The sequence below is a fragment of the Lates calcarifer genome, linkage group LG20 (assembly GCF_001640805.2).
Source record: "Lates calcarifer isolate ASB-BC8 linkage group LG20, TLL_Latcal_v3, whole genome shotgun sequence".
Classification (NCBI taxonomy): domain Eukaryota; kingdom Metazoa; phylum Chordata; class Actinopteri; family Centropomidae; genus Lates; species Lates calcarifer.
Window position 1 is genome coordinate 8,367,247 of NC_066852.1, and position 15,578 is coordinate 8,382,824.

General features: G+C 42.2%; 1 protein-coding gene across 9 annotated transcripts in view; it reads left to right on the top strand.

Moving 5' to 3' along the window:
• LOC108893640 (peripheral-type benzodiazepine receptor-associated protein 1) overlaps window positions 1-15,578 on the top strand; it is a 61,684-nt gene that overhangs the window by 31,910 nt on the left and 14,196 nt on the right. For 6 of the 9 annotated variants that reach the window (XM_018691823.2, XM_018691828.2, XM_018691830.2 and 3 more), the window contains 16 exons: window positions 1,443-1,610; window positions 4,031-4,114; window positions 4,260-4,349; window positions 4,638-4,760; window positions 4,846-4,950; window positions 5,143-5,193; window positions 5,958-5,990; window positions 7,685-7,865; window positions 8,885-8,989; window positions 9,418-9,623; window positions 11,339-11,445; window positions 11,539-11,648; window positions 11,736-12,611; window positions 14,202-14,353; window positions 14,554-15,033; window positions 15,115-15,501. In XM_018691823.2, coding sequence (XP_018547339.1) covers window positions 1,443-1,610; window positions 4,031-4,114; window positions 4,260-4,349; window positions 4,638-4,760; window positions 4,846-4,950; window positions 5,143-5,193; window positions 5,958-5,990; window positions 7,685-7,865; window positions 8,885-8,989; window positions 9,418-9,623; window positions 11,339-11,445; window positions 11,539-11,648; window positions 11,736-12,611; window positions 14,202-14,353; window positions 14,554-15,033; window positions 15,115-15,501 — 3,258 coding nt within the window. Of the gene's footprint in view, window positions 1-1,442; window positions 1,611-4,030; window positions 4,115-4,259; window positions 4,350-4,637; window positions 4,761-4,845; window positions 4,951-5,142; window positions 5,194-5,957; window positions 5,991-6,376; window positions 6,398-7,684; window positions 7,866-8,884; window positions 8,990-9,417; window positions 9,624-11,338; window positions 11,446-11,538; window positions 11,649-11,735; window positions 12,612-14,201; window positions 14,354-14,553; window positions 15,034-15,114; window positions 15,502-15,578 lie in introns of all 9 variants that reach the window. The other 3 variants (XM_018691826.2, XM_018691827.2, XM_018691829.2) reach the window with 3 other exon arrangements.

The following is a 15,578-nucleotide window of genomic DNA, read 5'->3' on the forward strand; positions in this document are numbered from 1 at the left end:
AAGATAAACCAGGGATAGCCTCTGTTCACAGACATGCCACCGAATTGGTGCTGAACAGTCATGATTTATGTCGTTTGTATCCGCTATGACGCTTGAACGTGCTACTTGAAGCATCAAACCTGCAGTCTGCCTGATGTAAGCTGCTACCTGTGTGAAAGGAAGACAAGCTTACATTAAGCACCTAACCCCCTAACCCTAACCTGCACATTTGACAGGTAATTAACATTAAACTGTCTGGTGCTGGAAAACCTTAACCTTAACGTGGAAGTAAGAGGATGAAATTAAAGTTTGCAGGGAAATGGATATCATGTTATATCCACTAAATAATCCAAATGAAAACCAGATGCTTTAAATGAATTGTTGTCTTCCATTGAAGCCATTCTGTCTCGTTATTGCCAGGTTGCTTTAAGTGACAACTTCAGTAAATATTACTAAAAATATCAGTGCATGAATGAATGCTTGATATCATATGCATCTAGTGGGTGAAGGAACCAAACTCATGTTATATGATTAGGGAAATATAAAACAAACAAACAAAAAAAACTTAAAAAAAAAAAAAAAAAAAAAGCAAGTGGTCCCAGAATGTCTCATGCTTTTCTCATATTGATTTTATTGCTACCAGATCATAGTGAGACATGATTTGTTTCATCATCTTTTTGCAAACAGTTGATTATTTATAAATGGGTTTTCTGGGGTCTTTGGCTGGTTTAATTTTCCCCTACATAGAAAATGTCTACAGTACAGTTTATGAATCTCTCCATGCCATGTTCTGACAATCTCTTTCTGAAACTGTGCCTGAGGTCCAGAGAGATATAGCTTTTAGTGACTAACAATGTAAAGGAAAGGAGAGATCCCTTTTGCAGCACGTGGCAGAGCGCCTTTGATCCTGTTATTGGGTCATGGCCTTGGCTACACTAGCACAGTTCTACTCTGAGCATAAGTAGGTTTGCTCTAAAATTAGATACTGATTCCCGACTCTTAACCCCTAACCAATGTCAGCCTGTCCCCCACCCGCATCCCAGTTTGACAAATCATACAAGTCATAAAGATGAATGTGTGGCTGTAGTTAGTTTTAAAAAGTAACCTGCTGTGAAACATTCAAGTCATTAAATGCAACCTAATTAGAACGGACAGGCCTCTTGCTAGCTAATGAATTCCAGTCATGTTGCAAGATACAGGGATTCCCCCTGGATTATTCATTGATTGTAGTTGGACCACTCAGAAGGAGGCTTTCTGCTAATCCCTCACTCACAGCAGGGGGTGTAATGTTAAGTGTTACTATACAGTATAACAGTCACACATTTGCTTCCTTCTCACTGGTCAGTCATGTTTTTAGAGTCAGAACAGAAGCTTTTAAGTACAACACCTTGGATCTTGGATTTTCAACAAGACCTCTGTTTATGTAAAGTGACTGGCTGAATGATTCTTCCTGTCCTTATCAGGTTGTAGGAGAGACCCCGTGTGTGGCATTAGATGAAGCTCCATCCAGGTGTGAGAAGACTCCCGGAGAGGAGGAGGAGTCAGGGCTGCGAGTGACGCCCCCACCGGGCCTCAGCCTGACCCCCTCCCATCAGGAGGAACACACAGAGGAGCAGCGCCTACAGTTTCTGGTGAGAACATCTTGCTGATACTTCAAATTAAGCCTGACATGTAGGGGAATCGTCAAATCACAACCATGCAGTGTTTTCTGTTATCAAACATTATCAACATTATCAAATTCAGTGTACTAATTAGAGCTGTGCTTGTGACCTGTTTGTTTTCCTGAAATAAGGGGCTTAGTAATGCAGAGGTTCACTAATTATTGCCAGCATGGCTTTCAAATCAATCTTTTCCTCCAAACAGTCATTCATTAGAGTCATATACATCTCTCTGCCGCAACAACTGCATGTTATGCCTAATTGCAGGGATAGCGTGCTGCTATCCACTGTGCATTTCCATGTGAAACTGAGGCTTGAATTTCAGTGCTGCGACTGAGCTGACTGCCACTGAAGGAAAAACTAGGGTCAGATTTGTTATGTAATGTTGGGATTATTTTGATCTTGTCCCTTGGAAACAGAAGAGTAGCACATTGGCTTTGCTGATTCTACAAGTGGGTCTCATGGCTTAAATAGACCACAGTCCTTCTCAGCTCCATATTGACTTTGTTTGTCAGGGTGGAAAGTGGAGTTTCTAGACATTAGTTGAAACTCCACAGCCTGGTTGTTTTGTTTATTGTTAGAGTTTGTGCAATAACAGGCTTGTGTGTCATCATTCAAAATGACACAGAAAGCTTAATTCACAGTAATTTGGGGATCAGTCATTATTTCATGACTGTGATTTGTGTCCATTAGTATCATTTCTGCACTACCCTCACTGCCCTTACACATGAGTCAGTCACATTTGGAAAAGCTGATAGTGCGGTTTTCTGGTAGTGAGGAAAACATCATAATTTATATGCTGATATACCACTGATTTTTTAAATACTACTGGAAGTAATGTCCTGCTTTAAAATTCTGTACTCCAAAATGCATAGTTTGCTCAGATGCATAATTTCTGTCCTAATTAAAGCTGCAGAATTATGAAGGGAGTCAGAGAATGAGCTGATAGCTGGTGATGTCATTTAAATCAGTGAGCTTTTTGCTGTGCATCACTAAAACACAGCCTGGCTGAACAAGGAGTACCTTCATTTATTTGTGCTTTGTCTTTTTTAGTTTTTTTAAAGGACAGTTTAAATGTAGCTTGACTGTTATTAGATTTATTGAAAGGATCCTAAACTTAGATCACAGACTAATCAACTATTTTAGACTGAGTCATAGGAAAAACCTTAGAGAGTAGGATTTCTAAGATGATTTAAATGAGTTACAGATGTAGGACAAAGCCAACAGCTGAGTAAACACTGAGCTCCCCTATAAGCTAATTTAGCCCAGAGCGCATGCAGGTTATATTTTTAGCCACTAGAGATGTTGGTAGTTCCACCACCTTAGTCCAGTCTGAAATATCTCAACAGCTATTAGATGGATTTCCATGGAATTTTCCACAAACATTTATAGTTCCCAGTGGATGACTTCCATGATCCCTTCATTTTTCATCTAGCACCATTAAGTCAAATGTTTAATTTGTCCAATACTTTGGTTTATGAACAGAGACTTTGTGTTTAGTACTAATTAGCATTGGCATGCTATCCTGATAAACTAAGATTGTCAACATGGCAAACATTCATACCTAAACACCTAATTCATGCTAAACATCAACATGTTAGCATTGTCATTGAGAGCATGATAACATGCCAATATTAGCACTTCGCTTAAAGCACTCAAACCACAGTGCCTAGAACAGCCTCAGAGATTTGCTAGCATGGCTGTTGACCTCTTTGTCCAGTTTACTTCCCTGAATTCAAGCAAACTCAAAATATCACCTGCATACTCATAGCACTATTTTAACTTGGGCCCTGTGAAAGTCCCATTGAACTAGCTTTTTGCATTGTTTAGGCTGCAGGGTTAGAGAGGAGACAAAGTTGGAGCCACAGCCAATGCAACAGAACATCCTCACTTGTTACATATTATTCAGGCCTTTACAGCTGTGACAGATACACAGTGGAGCAAATCACACCACAGATTGCAGTTTAATTATCATTATTGTCTTGCTCTGTCATCACTGGTCAGAGTACAGCATCTCCTCCAGTCAGCTGCTGGTGGTCTGCAATTAGCTTGTCCATTCTGTAGCTTTCCCCCCACACAGTCAGAGAGGTAATACTTGATTGAGGTCCTGTGGCCATGCTGAAATAAGCTGATTTCTCCTATGCTGGTCCTGCATGTAAGCTGCATTTAGAATAATTAAAGGATGCTAAGCTTTGTAATACCTCATTGCTGTCATGTCAGAGGTCACAATGGAGCCCAAAGCCAATGTATTCTGCATTGCAAAATGTAAATCATGCATTTTGCTCTTATACAGAATACATTTAAAACCATTTAAAATACTAGATCTAGTTTCACTTTCAGATTTCAAAATAAGGATTTAGTGTAACTGTCTTTGCTTTATTATTATTGTTCAGGAAAGTGAGCTGAGCAAGAAGAGAAAAGAATGTGAAAACCTTGAGCATGAAGTAAAGAAGCGACAGAAGAGATGTCTGGATTTGGTAAGCAATCTTCTTGCTCCAATGTGTCCCTCTCACGTGCTCTCTGGCTGCCCTCCAGTCTGCTGTAAGCATTACTGTAGTGGACACAGTGACAACTTGGGAGATGTGGATTTCCTTTTTTTCTGAACCTGTGGTTTTGTAACAGGAGAGCCAGCTTGAGGATGAGCGATGCAAAAATGAGCAACTAAAGGAGGAGGCAGATCTCCTCAGGAGGAAGGCACAGCTGCTCGACCAGGTCGGTGTCTCCCTGCCCTGATGAGCTCCTTCCTACGTTTTGTTGTTGTTGTTTTAATAACCTGGATCATATCTATTAAATATCTAATGAAGCTAAGATCTGGAGTAAAAACAGAGCCCAGTAGGTCAAGCACCACAAATGTTCCTATAATCAAAGAGACTGTAAAAACAACTTATCAGTTTAGTTTAGTTTAGTTTAGGAGTAAAATGACTGATAGGAATCATGGTTACAAAGATAAAAGTTTCCTTTATACTGATCCTGTCAGTTAACCTGCATTTATTTTTCAAGACTCGGGCTGAGAATGAGGAGCTGAGGGAAGATCTCTCTGAAGTGACCGCTCAACACAATTCAGTTCTCGAGGAGAACCAGAGACTCCGTGCCAAACTGGAGAACCTAGAGCAGGTCCTAAAGGTACAGTCATGGCCAGATACTCATTATTTTCAGTGCCACTCCTTACCATGCAAAAACTGTCATCTGATATTCTTTTTCTGAACAGCATATGCGTGAGGTCGCCGAGCGAAGGCAGCAGCTGGAATTGGAACATGAGCAGGCACTGGCTATCCTTAAGTTCAAACAGGATGAAATCAAGCGGTTACAGCGGGTAAGAACCAGACAATCAAGCTCTTATGACTCCTTGCGTTTAAGGGAAATGGGGGGTCTTGTCCAGCAGGAGGCAACCTTTGGGCACCTATAAAGCACTGAGTTTGTCAAAAGAGCTTGCTGTGCTCTGAATTGGAATTTTGTGAGTAAATAACCAACATAACACTGACTCTAATATCTTTTTAATCATCAGGCTCAGTTATTCGCCAAGAGGGAGCATGAGGGAGTGGTTCAGATGCTGGAGGTGAGTTTGGATTACCCCACTGTGACTACTCATCAAAAAAAAGAATCAAATAAATGATTTTTAGACCATGCAGTGCTTTTATTGCTATATAGTAAATCCCTGAGTTGCTACCAAAATAAAAATCTTCCAGCTTACAGTGTTTAGTAAAGCCACACAAAAGAGTGGGACTCACTCCCAACATTAGAAAGTAGTGTGTGTGGAGTGTTTTTCAGCTGAAATAAAATGTAATTCATCATTGTAGGTGTTTCTTATTTCCTTTACACTAAGCAAAAAGATTATTCATTCAGTTCTCTACCTTTTCAGAGTAGACAAAAGACATCCCATTGCCACTGAAGCGGCATGGACCCACAGTACAATAGGCTCTTTATTCTTATCTAAACACCTGGCAGAGAAGCTGTTGCAGAAAGTACTTGTATTTTTGTAGCACTCCTGGGCCTGGAAAACCGTTTGAACAGATGGCTTCTCTGCTCTTGTGTGACATTCATGTATGCTCCCAGTATGAGTGTAACACACTTTGAATTTAAAACAAGCCCTGACAGTCGATGACAGTTGAAGTCTCCATCTGTCTCACTGGCTGCTGATTTTTGAATGATGAAAAAAAAAAAAAAGATCAAAAAGACATAAGAGCCCACCGCAAAACTTAAAAAAAAAAAAAAAAAAATTTCATCATCCACAGTTGATGACTGCTGTATATGCTCCTTATTTCAAACTGTGCATTTTGTTACAAGAGTTTGTTCCTAAAAGAAGTGTGTATCTTATTTTAGGATTTGACCCAGCTTGTGTTGCAGAGGGAGCTGGTAGAGTATAGTTGCTCCTGTTTTAAAAACTGCTCGTTTCCTTCCTCTTGCTTTGTTTCTCTCACTTTCTGCCTCTCTATTTAAACCCAAAGCATCACAGGAGAAAGTCTCTTTCCCTCACAAGAGCTTGCGCTTTGTTGCCAAGACGACACACAGCCTTATGACATTATAAGGAATATGTGGGCTCATGCAAAAGGCAGGTGTTGGCTGCTGAAGGCCAAGAGACATTCTAGTGATACTGGCTCCTGACAGGGATTTTCTCATCGACCTGGACTCAGACTGCTGTTTTTCTACTTTATTAATATATTTTGTCTTTCATTTTTCCTCAAGCATGTATTTACTTTTTCCACCCTTTTTGTCCTTTGTGTTATCTTTTTGCTAACCAGAGCACACTGGACTGCATGCAGGTACTATTAACCTTTATCCTGCTTGACCTGGACCAAATTATGTATCCTACTGCCACAAAACCTTCCCTTGCCCCTTTAGATAGAATAGTTGACAGAACCTACACCATTTGTGTTTTATAGATATAGTCAAATTGGAACAGCCCTGCAGTAATTACTATAAAACAGCCTTTCACAAATGTTTCATGTGGCCATAGAGGGTAATTTAATGCTGATGTTTTTTAGGGTGTGTGTCTAAATCAGGTCATTCTCACAGGGCCAGATACTGTGGCACAGTTATCGCTCCCAGCTGTGTTGAACATACTTATCATGCTCGTCATGCTGGCTTGGTATTTGATCTTATTACACTGAAGTAGAATTTCCCTTTGCATAAATCCAACACATCACTGAGTCAGATAACCATTTGTAACATAAAATTCACTTGAGGTTTATAAGTGATTTCTGAGTGTTTTAGTACTCATTACCTCTTCAGCTCAGTGAAGCTAGATAACAGTTGACTGCAGACTCGGGTTTGCGTAGGTGAGAGCTAACAGGAAATGTTGTTCAGACAGTTTCGTGCAGAGGCTTTTGTCAGATCAGCCTGCCAGGAAACTCCCACCGCAACCGGAAGTGAAATCAGCCACATATAGAAACTCAGAAGGGCTGAGGCCAACCTCTGTAGTGCTCTGGCAAATAACACTGCTGTCTATGACTTTGTTAAAGTGATTGCAGTGTAAAACAGAAGCACAGTATGTAACTTCTCATAACCTATGTTACCTTCCATCTCTGGTTTGTACTACTGTTCCTCACCTTACCAGCAAACTACCTGCCTTTATTTCCCTCCCATTCTTCTTCCTTCTGAGCCTGTAATTGCTTGTCATTTGTGTTTGCAGCCTTAATATATGTTTCATTGACAGTTTATATTGTCTGTCTCGCAGAAACCTAACCTCAGATTGTAACACTTTATTTTTATAATACATAGTTTACACCTTTTGTAAGCAGCAGTGTGTTTACCGTATGTTTGCCATGTTGTGCTGTTACATTTGTCTACCCACCAAAATAATCATAACTGTGTCAGATCAGATGTAAAATTTGATGTGTCAAACGTGTGTACATTAATGATAAAAAAGGCTTTCCATAGTTACCAAGAAAATGGCTATATGGTTTCTGCATGACTGATATGTTGCAGTAAACCCATTGTATTTCTGTTGCCATCTATGTAATATGGTGAATTTCCCCTTTTAAACTCATACTGCTCTGTTGTGTCCTGACTGTGCATATGTCCTCATGTTTGTTGCACCTCATGTATAGTCAAAGGTGCGAGAGCTGGAGGAGAAATGTCGCAGCCAGAGCGAGCAGTTCGGCTTGCTGTCCCAAGAGTTGGAGAAGTTTCGACTGCAGGCCTCCAAGGTGGACCTGGCCGGCTCTAGCCTCCTCAACAACCCCAGCCTCTCTGTTCTGACCAATGGGGTGGGCCTGACTACAGAGCGAGGTGAGCTACCTCACCACAGACACAGACATGTATTCACACCCAAAAACACAACGTATACCAGTGAGAGAATAGTAGTTGCTTAGTGCCTTAGGCCATGATAGATTCCTTACTGTAATTAGATGTACTTCATAGGATTCTTAATGGTTTTCTCGTGATAGAAAGGTACAACCTGGTTAAAACCAGATGAAAGGAATAGATTGCTTTGGTTAGTTAATAATAATATAATATCAGCACTGTATATTAGCAAAATGCTAGGGATACTTAAAAGAGTTTGATACATGGAAAATACTCAGCTTCTCACCTGGCTGGTGTCTCTCAGAACAAAAGCAGTGAGTGTCACTTTGATTGAAGCTGTCTGCCCTACTCCATTTTGTTTCAAGATAAACCTTTAGTGAAATCATTGTATAACCATAATTCAACTTACCTAGTATATAATATTTGTTAATGTTCTTGGATGCTTTTAGTTCTAATGGAAATCTTGTCACTAAAAGAGGAATGGAGTCCTAACAAAAAGCATGGCTTTAGAAAGACAGGCTGAAACACAGCCCAGCAGCATCAGTCCACTCATGAACAAAATGCCATCCAAATCCTTTTTTAAAACGCCCCATCAGGGATGCATCTTTTCAGGTTTTAGTATTTCTGTGTTGTTCATAGGGTTTTTTTATTATTGACCTTGTAGCTTCCTTTTAAACAGTAGTGACACATGAAATGATGCCTGAAATTATCTTAATGCTGGCTGGTGTATTTTCTCTTTCTATCAGCAAAACAGATTGAGCATAATAACTTATATTTCTGTTATTTCTGTGGCTGTGTATGTGTTGCATCTCAGCTTCTTAAGGCTGTGAATTAGAAGGCAGATAGAATATTAGAATAGAATTTTAGAATATCCACTTCAGTTCAATCCCATCCACAGCTGCCTTAAACCCAACAACAGTGCAAACCTAGTCCAAATCTTTCCTACTGTATGTATCCCACAAATGTATCCAACCTCTTTCTCCTACACTGTTCATGTGTTTTAGACTGCACAGGTGGCTCATGGGATATGGTGTCCCTGGGTGAAATAGCCTTCTGGAGTCTCGAGGGAGGTGACACTCTCTCCTGCCCTGAGGGTAATGATCCACTCGGTACGCTCTCTGTCTCCGTTACTCATGATATGTGTTGGGCACCGTCACAAAAGCACGGCATGTTCTAACCTGTCATCTCACCTACACCGTCACAGTACAACACTGTAACAGAGTTTGTCTGTGATTCTCACCATCACATGAGAGTCAGAGAAATGTCTGTGGACTGTGGAACCAGTTAAGCCCCTTAACAGCGTTGGTGTGACACACCACAAGGTAGTGTGACCTCCGACCTCAGCCAGATGGAGACAGGATTTTTTCCTCCACTGTTTAATCAGCCAGGTTCAACCTTGAGCCTCCTGCATGTAAAACCAGTGACCTCACCCACCTAGTTGCTCACGGATTCAACCAGGTTAACCAGTGAGAGGGCTGGAGGTGTCTATTAAAGTCATGGATTATGTATTATCCTCTTCCTCTTGCTCTCCTGCTAGATGTGGCCGCTGCACTGCGAATGGGGGCCACCCCCCATGCTGCAGGGTTATCCAGGGTGGAGCGCTCGCCTGTCACCAAGCACCGAGAGCTGCCCACCATCAGCGTCAGCAAGTCAGGCTCTTCTTCCAGCAAGTCAGAGACCACACACCTCACCCCAAAGTCTGACACCCACCTCAGTCCACACAAATCAAGCCCAACACATGAGGTACAACTCTGAGAATATACACTGCATCTCCTGTTATTCATGTCAGAATTCCCGGGGGGTGTTATTGTTTATGAGTGGCAACACACATTATCTGACATTTGTAGTCGGATTTAGCCAAAAGACTTTAAGTTGCAGTCACTGAGCATGATGATGTTATATGATGATATATACATTATACAGAAAGCAGATAAACCCACAGTAAAACACACAAATGACAGTTTTAGTTTTTAACCAGAACTGTGAGCTCCCTTAAAGCAGAAACTGGTTCAGTAGTATTGCTCATACAGAAATCCAAGTGGTTATTTCCTGCTGGAAAATTATATTATATTATATTATATTATTATACTTTATTACAATGCAGTAATAATGTTTGTACTTCACTGATTGTGATTATTAAATGTGGTTACTTCTACTGCTTTTGGTTGAAATTACTTACATTGAATGCAGTTATTAGTCAGTGTACACTTTACATGGACAGTAGTGAAGCAGTGCTGGTTATTCTGGGCAAAAACAGAGGTCACCTCTCACCAGCTGATACAGTTTGTAAGCATGACTTCAAATTAACTTTTTAAAACCCAAACTAATAGTGCTACTACATTTGACAGTTGCCAGAACCCCTTAATATCTGTTAGCCAACATGGTTTTCTCCTGACCTACATTTGATGGGTTGATGAGTGTTGTCACTGTGGTTGGTTGCACGTTTTTGAAAATGCTCCTTTAGTTTCTTGATGCTCATCCAGGTTATGTCACTGTGTAGGGCTCCTCTTGCAACATTTCTGCTTTCTTTGTCTCTCCATAGACAGGCAGATCGCTCATCAAGATTACCAAGACAGCTATACACGAGCACATTCATTGTGTGGATTTAATGGATTAAAAAGCCCTCCTTAACCTCTGTCATCTCACGCGAGTACAGACTGTAGCTAAATACTCTTGAGCTCCCTCAGCTCATACATAAGAGAAATAATTTGGATCTGCTGCCACGATTTAGTATTTTTCTTGGGCCATGTCCCCAGAGAGTCAATGTCTGGTCTTGCAGGCCAGACACCACCAGCTTGGTGGTCTTTTCATCTTGTTACTCATCTGCGCACAGTTCAATAAAGCTCATATCTAGTGAGATAATCCAGTGGCCACTGTGGATTATGAAGGTTACAGTAGTAGTTGTAAGTGATTATCCTTAAAAAGGTTTTCCCAGGGAGCTATAAATATGCAATCTTGCCTATTGTATTGTGTGTGATGAATGGAAATTAAAGTATGGTATCATGGTGATACTGCCAGCAACAGTGACCAAATAATAATAATATTGTATTTTCATGTTAACAGTCATGTATTTACAGTGAATAGATTTACCAGAAAATGATAAATACTATCTATACTTAAATCAGATTTTTCTTCCTGCTTGTGCTCAAATAAAAAATGAAGAAAATAATTTACAGTCAAACATAATGATTTCCTCTACAGTCATTTCCAAACAGTCATGGCCTTTACCTCATGGCCTTTCAAGATAACAGTTTTCATATGTATAAAATGTACAGTCATCTAATAACAACTTTGATAGTACTAGTAGAGGCAGGTTTCAGTGTTGAGAATTATAATTTATATGATTAATTTTATTTCCTTTTTCCCCATTTTTATGTATTTTTTCTGACATTAATGCAGGCAGTTTTTGAATTGACTAAATGTCCCAGTGATTCACTATCTGTTTGTGGTGTCCACAGGTGGATACCGCCAGTGAAGTAGAGGAGTTAGACATTGACGTGGCCCCGGCACCTTACACAGCCAGCAGAGGAGCAGCAAAGCTTCAGGTTTTCATTGCAAGATATAGGTAATTATTATACTAATGCAGAAGACAGCTTACTACATCAACAATTTGTTCGTATGTGATGAAACTAACTTCTTGGCAAAAATACTTCAACAGCTATAATCCTTATGATGGTCCAAACGACAACCCTGAAGTGGAGCTTCCACTCACTGCTGGAGAATATATCTATGTGTATGGAGATATGGATGATGATGGCTTCTATGAAGGTAAGTCCTAAGCACAGTTTCTTTTATCTGTATTTTCATGTTCCTGTGTGTGCATGGTATTCAGTATTTTACTGTGGTTCCTTTCAGGTGAGCTGATGGACGGACGGAGAGGGCTGGTCCCCTCAAACTTTGTGGAACGTGTATCGGACGATGACGTCATGAGCACTCACCATCCAGAGACAGGGGACATGTCCCATAACTCCCTACTAGACAGCAGCCTGCACAGTGCCAGCCACCAGCATCACCTCCACATGGGCGTCAGCGCCTCAGAAAGGACAGAGGCCTCTGCTGCCTCTGGCCCTGCCTCAGCCCCTTCAGATTCAGCATCGGCCTTGGCTGTCCCAGCCCCCCTCACCAACGGCCTGGACTTGGATTTGGAGGAGGTGGGAGTGGACATTGTGCCTTACCCACGTAAGCTCACCCTCATCAAGCAGCTTGCCAAGAGCATCATCATTGGCTGGGATCCTCCGCTGGTGCCGGCTGGGTGGGGCAATGTGTGGAGCTATAATGTGTACGTGGACCAGGAGCTACGGTTGAATGTGCCCTTCGGTGCCCAGACCAAAGCGGTGCTGGAGCGGCTAGACATAAACCTCAAGGCCTACCGTGTTTCAGTGCAGAGCCTGACAGAGAAGGGCCTCTCAGACCAGCTGCGCTGCAGCATGCTGGTCGGTCGGGATGTTTGTGTGGCACCCACGCAGCTGCGTGTGGAGAGGATCACCGCCACCTCTGCCAACCTGACCTGGCTGCCCAGCAACAGTAACTATGTGCACATTGTGTCCTTGAATGAGGAGGAGTGTGAGCTGGTGAAGGCTGGCTGCTACTCGCTGTGCCTCAATAACCTCTTGCCCAGCCTGCAGTACACAGTCAAAGTGGAGGCACGGCCGCACCGCACACCATGGGAGTTACCTGTGGAGCGACGTGAACACCGAAGCACTACAATCACCTTCACCACACTGATGGCAGGTCAGGATTTTGTATTTTCTCTAATATCAGATGTTCTCTGAAGAACTACACTTACACAGTCTATGGATCATGAATCAATCAGGCTATTTATCCCCATTCAAAATTAAATGAAACATTTAAGTTGGATTAGTATGCAAGGCTCAGTCTGGCTTCGGTGTTTGATCCTGGTCAAAGATTTTGAACACCTTTACTAAATGATAATTGCAGTGTGATACTGTGGCTCTGTGCAAATGGCTGACACCCTTAGGTAATTCAGATACACATATTTTGCCCTCACAACACATCAGTGTTGTAATCTGGAAGTACATTAACACTATAGGACTTTGTGATTCAAACATATTTACTACAGAGAAAAAGAATAGAATGGCCTAAAAAACTATTGATTAAATGCATGTGTGTTTTCAGCATTCATCATTAACATCATTACATTAACTACTGCATTTAAGTCATTCTTGTCTATAATCTCTGATGTTTGTGTGTGTGTGTGTGTGTGTGTGTAAGAAAGAGGCCCAAGATATGGATCAGAAGCTTACCAAACCTTTGTGTAGATAATATGATGAACAATATACTTACGCTCTAGTGCCTGTCATGTTGGTGACAGACATTTTATAGACAGCAGTCCTGTTAGTATGTGACACACATTAGGGATTGTTGAGGAAGTTACATCCTCGATTGATGTCAGGGACTTGTCTTGACCCCTCCCATAGCCAGACATCGCCTACTGTCCGCAGCTGCTTCTGTCCAGCTCCTCACATAATATCTTCTGGGCAACAGTCCTTGGATTAGAGCAGCCCACTTATCAGAGCTGCATGGTAACTGAATGTGTTGTATCTTGCAGTGCAAATTAAGTTTAGTCTAATGGTGTAGTAGTGGTGATTCTCTACCTCCTACACAAGGACATCAGTTTATTCATGAGAGCTGCTTTTGTGAGCCTCTCAATTGCATTTCCTTTATTAAATAATCAAAGGACCTTGGCACTGAATGCATTGCTTGTAAAGAGAAGGAAATAGGTGACTTGATTTGTCATGTCAGATGCTATCCTCTACTACACCTACTGATGACGTAAATTAGAGAGAAGTATCAAGGCTAGCTGATATTTTCCTGATATTGAAGGACTGTACAGGGAGAGGCTCAAAGAATTGGAATTCAGAGTAAATGAGGAAGCTCAGTGTGAAGTTTTAGTTTGTTTTGTTGAGTTTTTAATCCTGAACATCATTTGACGTCATATTGCTGTTCTACTTCTCCCAGTCAACAATATTTTGTTTTTCATGACTGAACCTTAGGCTTGTAAGATGCATATTAATGATCAGTGTCATAGATGTATTAGATATAAGTTGTATTTCTCTAAATGATCATTCACATTTGCTTAAGTTTCATGCCCACACTCTGGGAATGCAGGTATATGGTTTCTAAATTTCTTACTGTCCCTGTAGAGTGTTAGAGAGCAACTGTCTTAGTAAAATCATGTGCCCTTTGTGATAACCATCTCTCATCCCAAGTACTGTATTTTCAGTATGAACAATTCACTTCTTCCTATATTAACATAAAATCATGCAGCTGGCTGTGATGTGATACTTACAATTCCTGCAGGTCCCCCTGATGCTCCTCTGGATGTACAGCTGGAGCACGGCCCCTCTCCAGGGATTGCCCTCATCAGCTGGCTGCCAGTCACTATAGATGCTGCCGGGACCTCCAACGGAGTCCGTGTGACTGGATACACGATATATGCTGACAAGAAAAAGGTACAAACTTCCAATATTTTTTGTTTAAAATTAGTTTCAACCAAGCACTGCACTGTAGAATTCAGGATATATCTGTCTGTCTGTCTGTGTGTGTATGTGTGTGTGTGTGTGTGTTTTTTCTAAGCTGGCAAGTTGTTGAGTTTTATAACGTCAATGTGACATCGGATTTTACACATGTACCTGTCCTTCTCCTATCCAAGGTGCTGGAGGTGTCTTCCCCAACAGCTGGCAGTGCCCTGCTGGGCCCCTCTCAGATCCAGTCCCTGCAGGCAGCTCAGGAGCTCACTGTCCGCACCATGTCAGCTCACGGGGAGTCCTGTGACTCTTTGCCAGTCAATGTGCCCTCCAAGCTGGCTGCCATCATGGCAGGCCCGGCTATCACCGCCCCAGTTGTGCCACCCCCCCTCCCCTGCGCCCCAGTAGGTCCCAGTAGCCTGCCCTCACCGCCATCTTACATGAACTCTGCTGCCAAAGTCTCCATGCTGCCCAGCACTTTGCCATCAGACGCACACAACACTGGCCTCACAGTGGAGCCTGCTGCCAACCCTCCTCATGTTCTCCTCTCAGAAGATCTTCTCTTATCTGCCTCATATGTGAAGGCATGGGCCAACCCCTCATCCGCTGCTGCCTTGGCTGTGTGTGGGGCCTCATTACCAGAACCCCCTGCCATCAATCCAGTGGTAATCCTCACTCTGCCATCCTCCACAACTTTTTAAATTTATTTAGAAGAATAAACTTAATTGACTCTTTCTCATCTTTAGGTTAATGTGACCTCCCCCACCACTTCAGCACCTCAGCCATCTCCAATAGCAGCACCAGCATCTGCACAGGCACCAGTATCGGCAGCAACAGCAGTGTTGGAGCAGCGCAGAGACACCGACAGCCCCGGAACGATACGTCCTTTCCCGTCCATCACAGAGTTCATCGAGGACCCCAGTGCCAAGCTCGGAACCCCTGAGCGCATCCCCACCCCACCGAAAGCCCCAATCGCGGACCTCCTTAACCCTCAGGACATTAACCTCCTCCGACCCCCCAGCACTTCACCTCTGGAGTCGGAGGTGGAGGATGAACAAGAGAACACCCGCCTGGTGTCCATCGAAGAGTTCTTGAGACAGGACCAAGAGCCAGCGTACAGCAGGAGGCAGCAGGTCAGAACTGACACTCCCCTACTCTTTGAAATGGTTGACTCTTCACTAAAAAATAAATGTAGTATGTATTGTAGGTA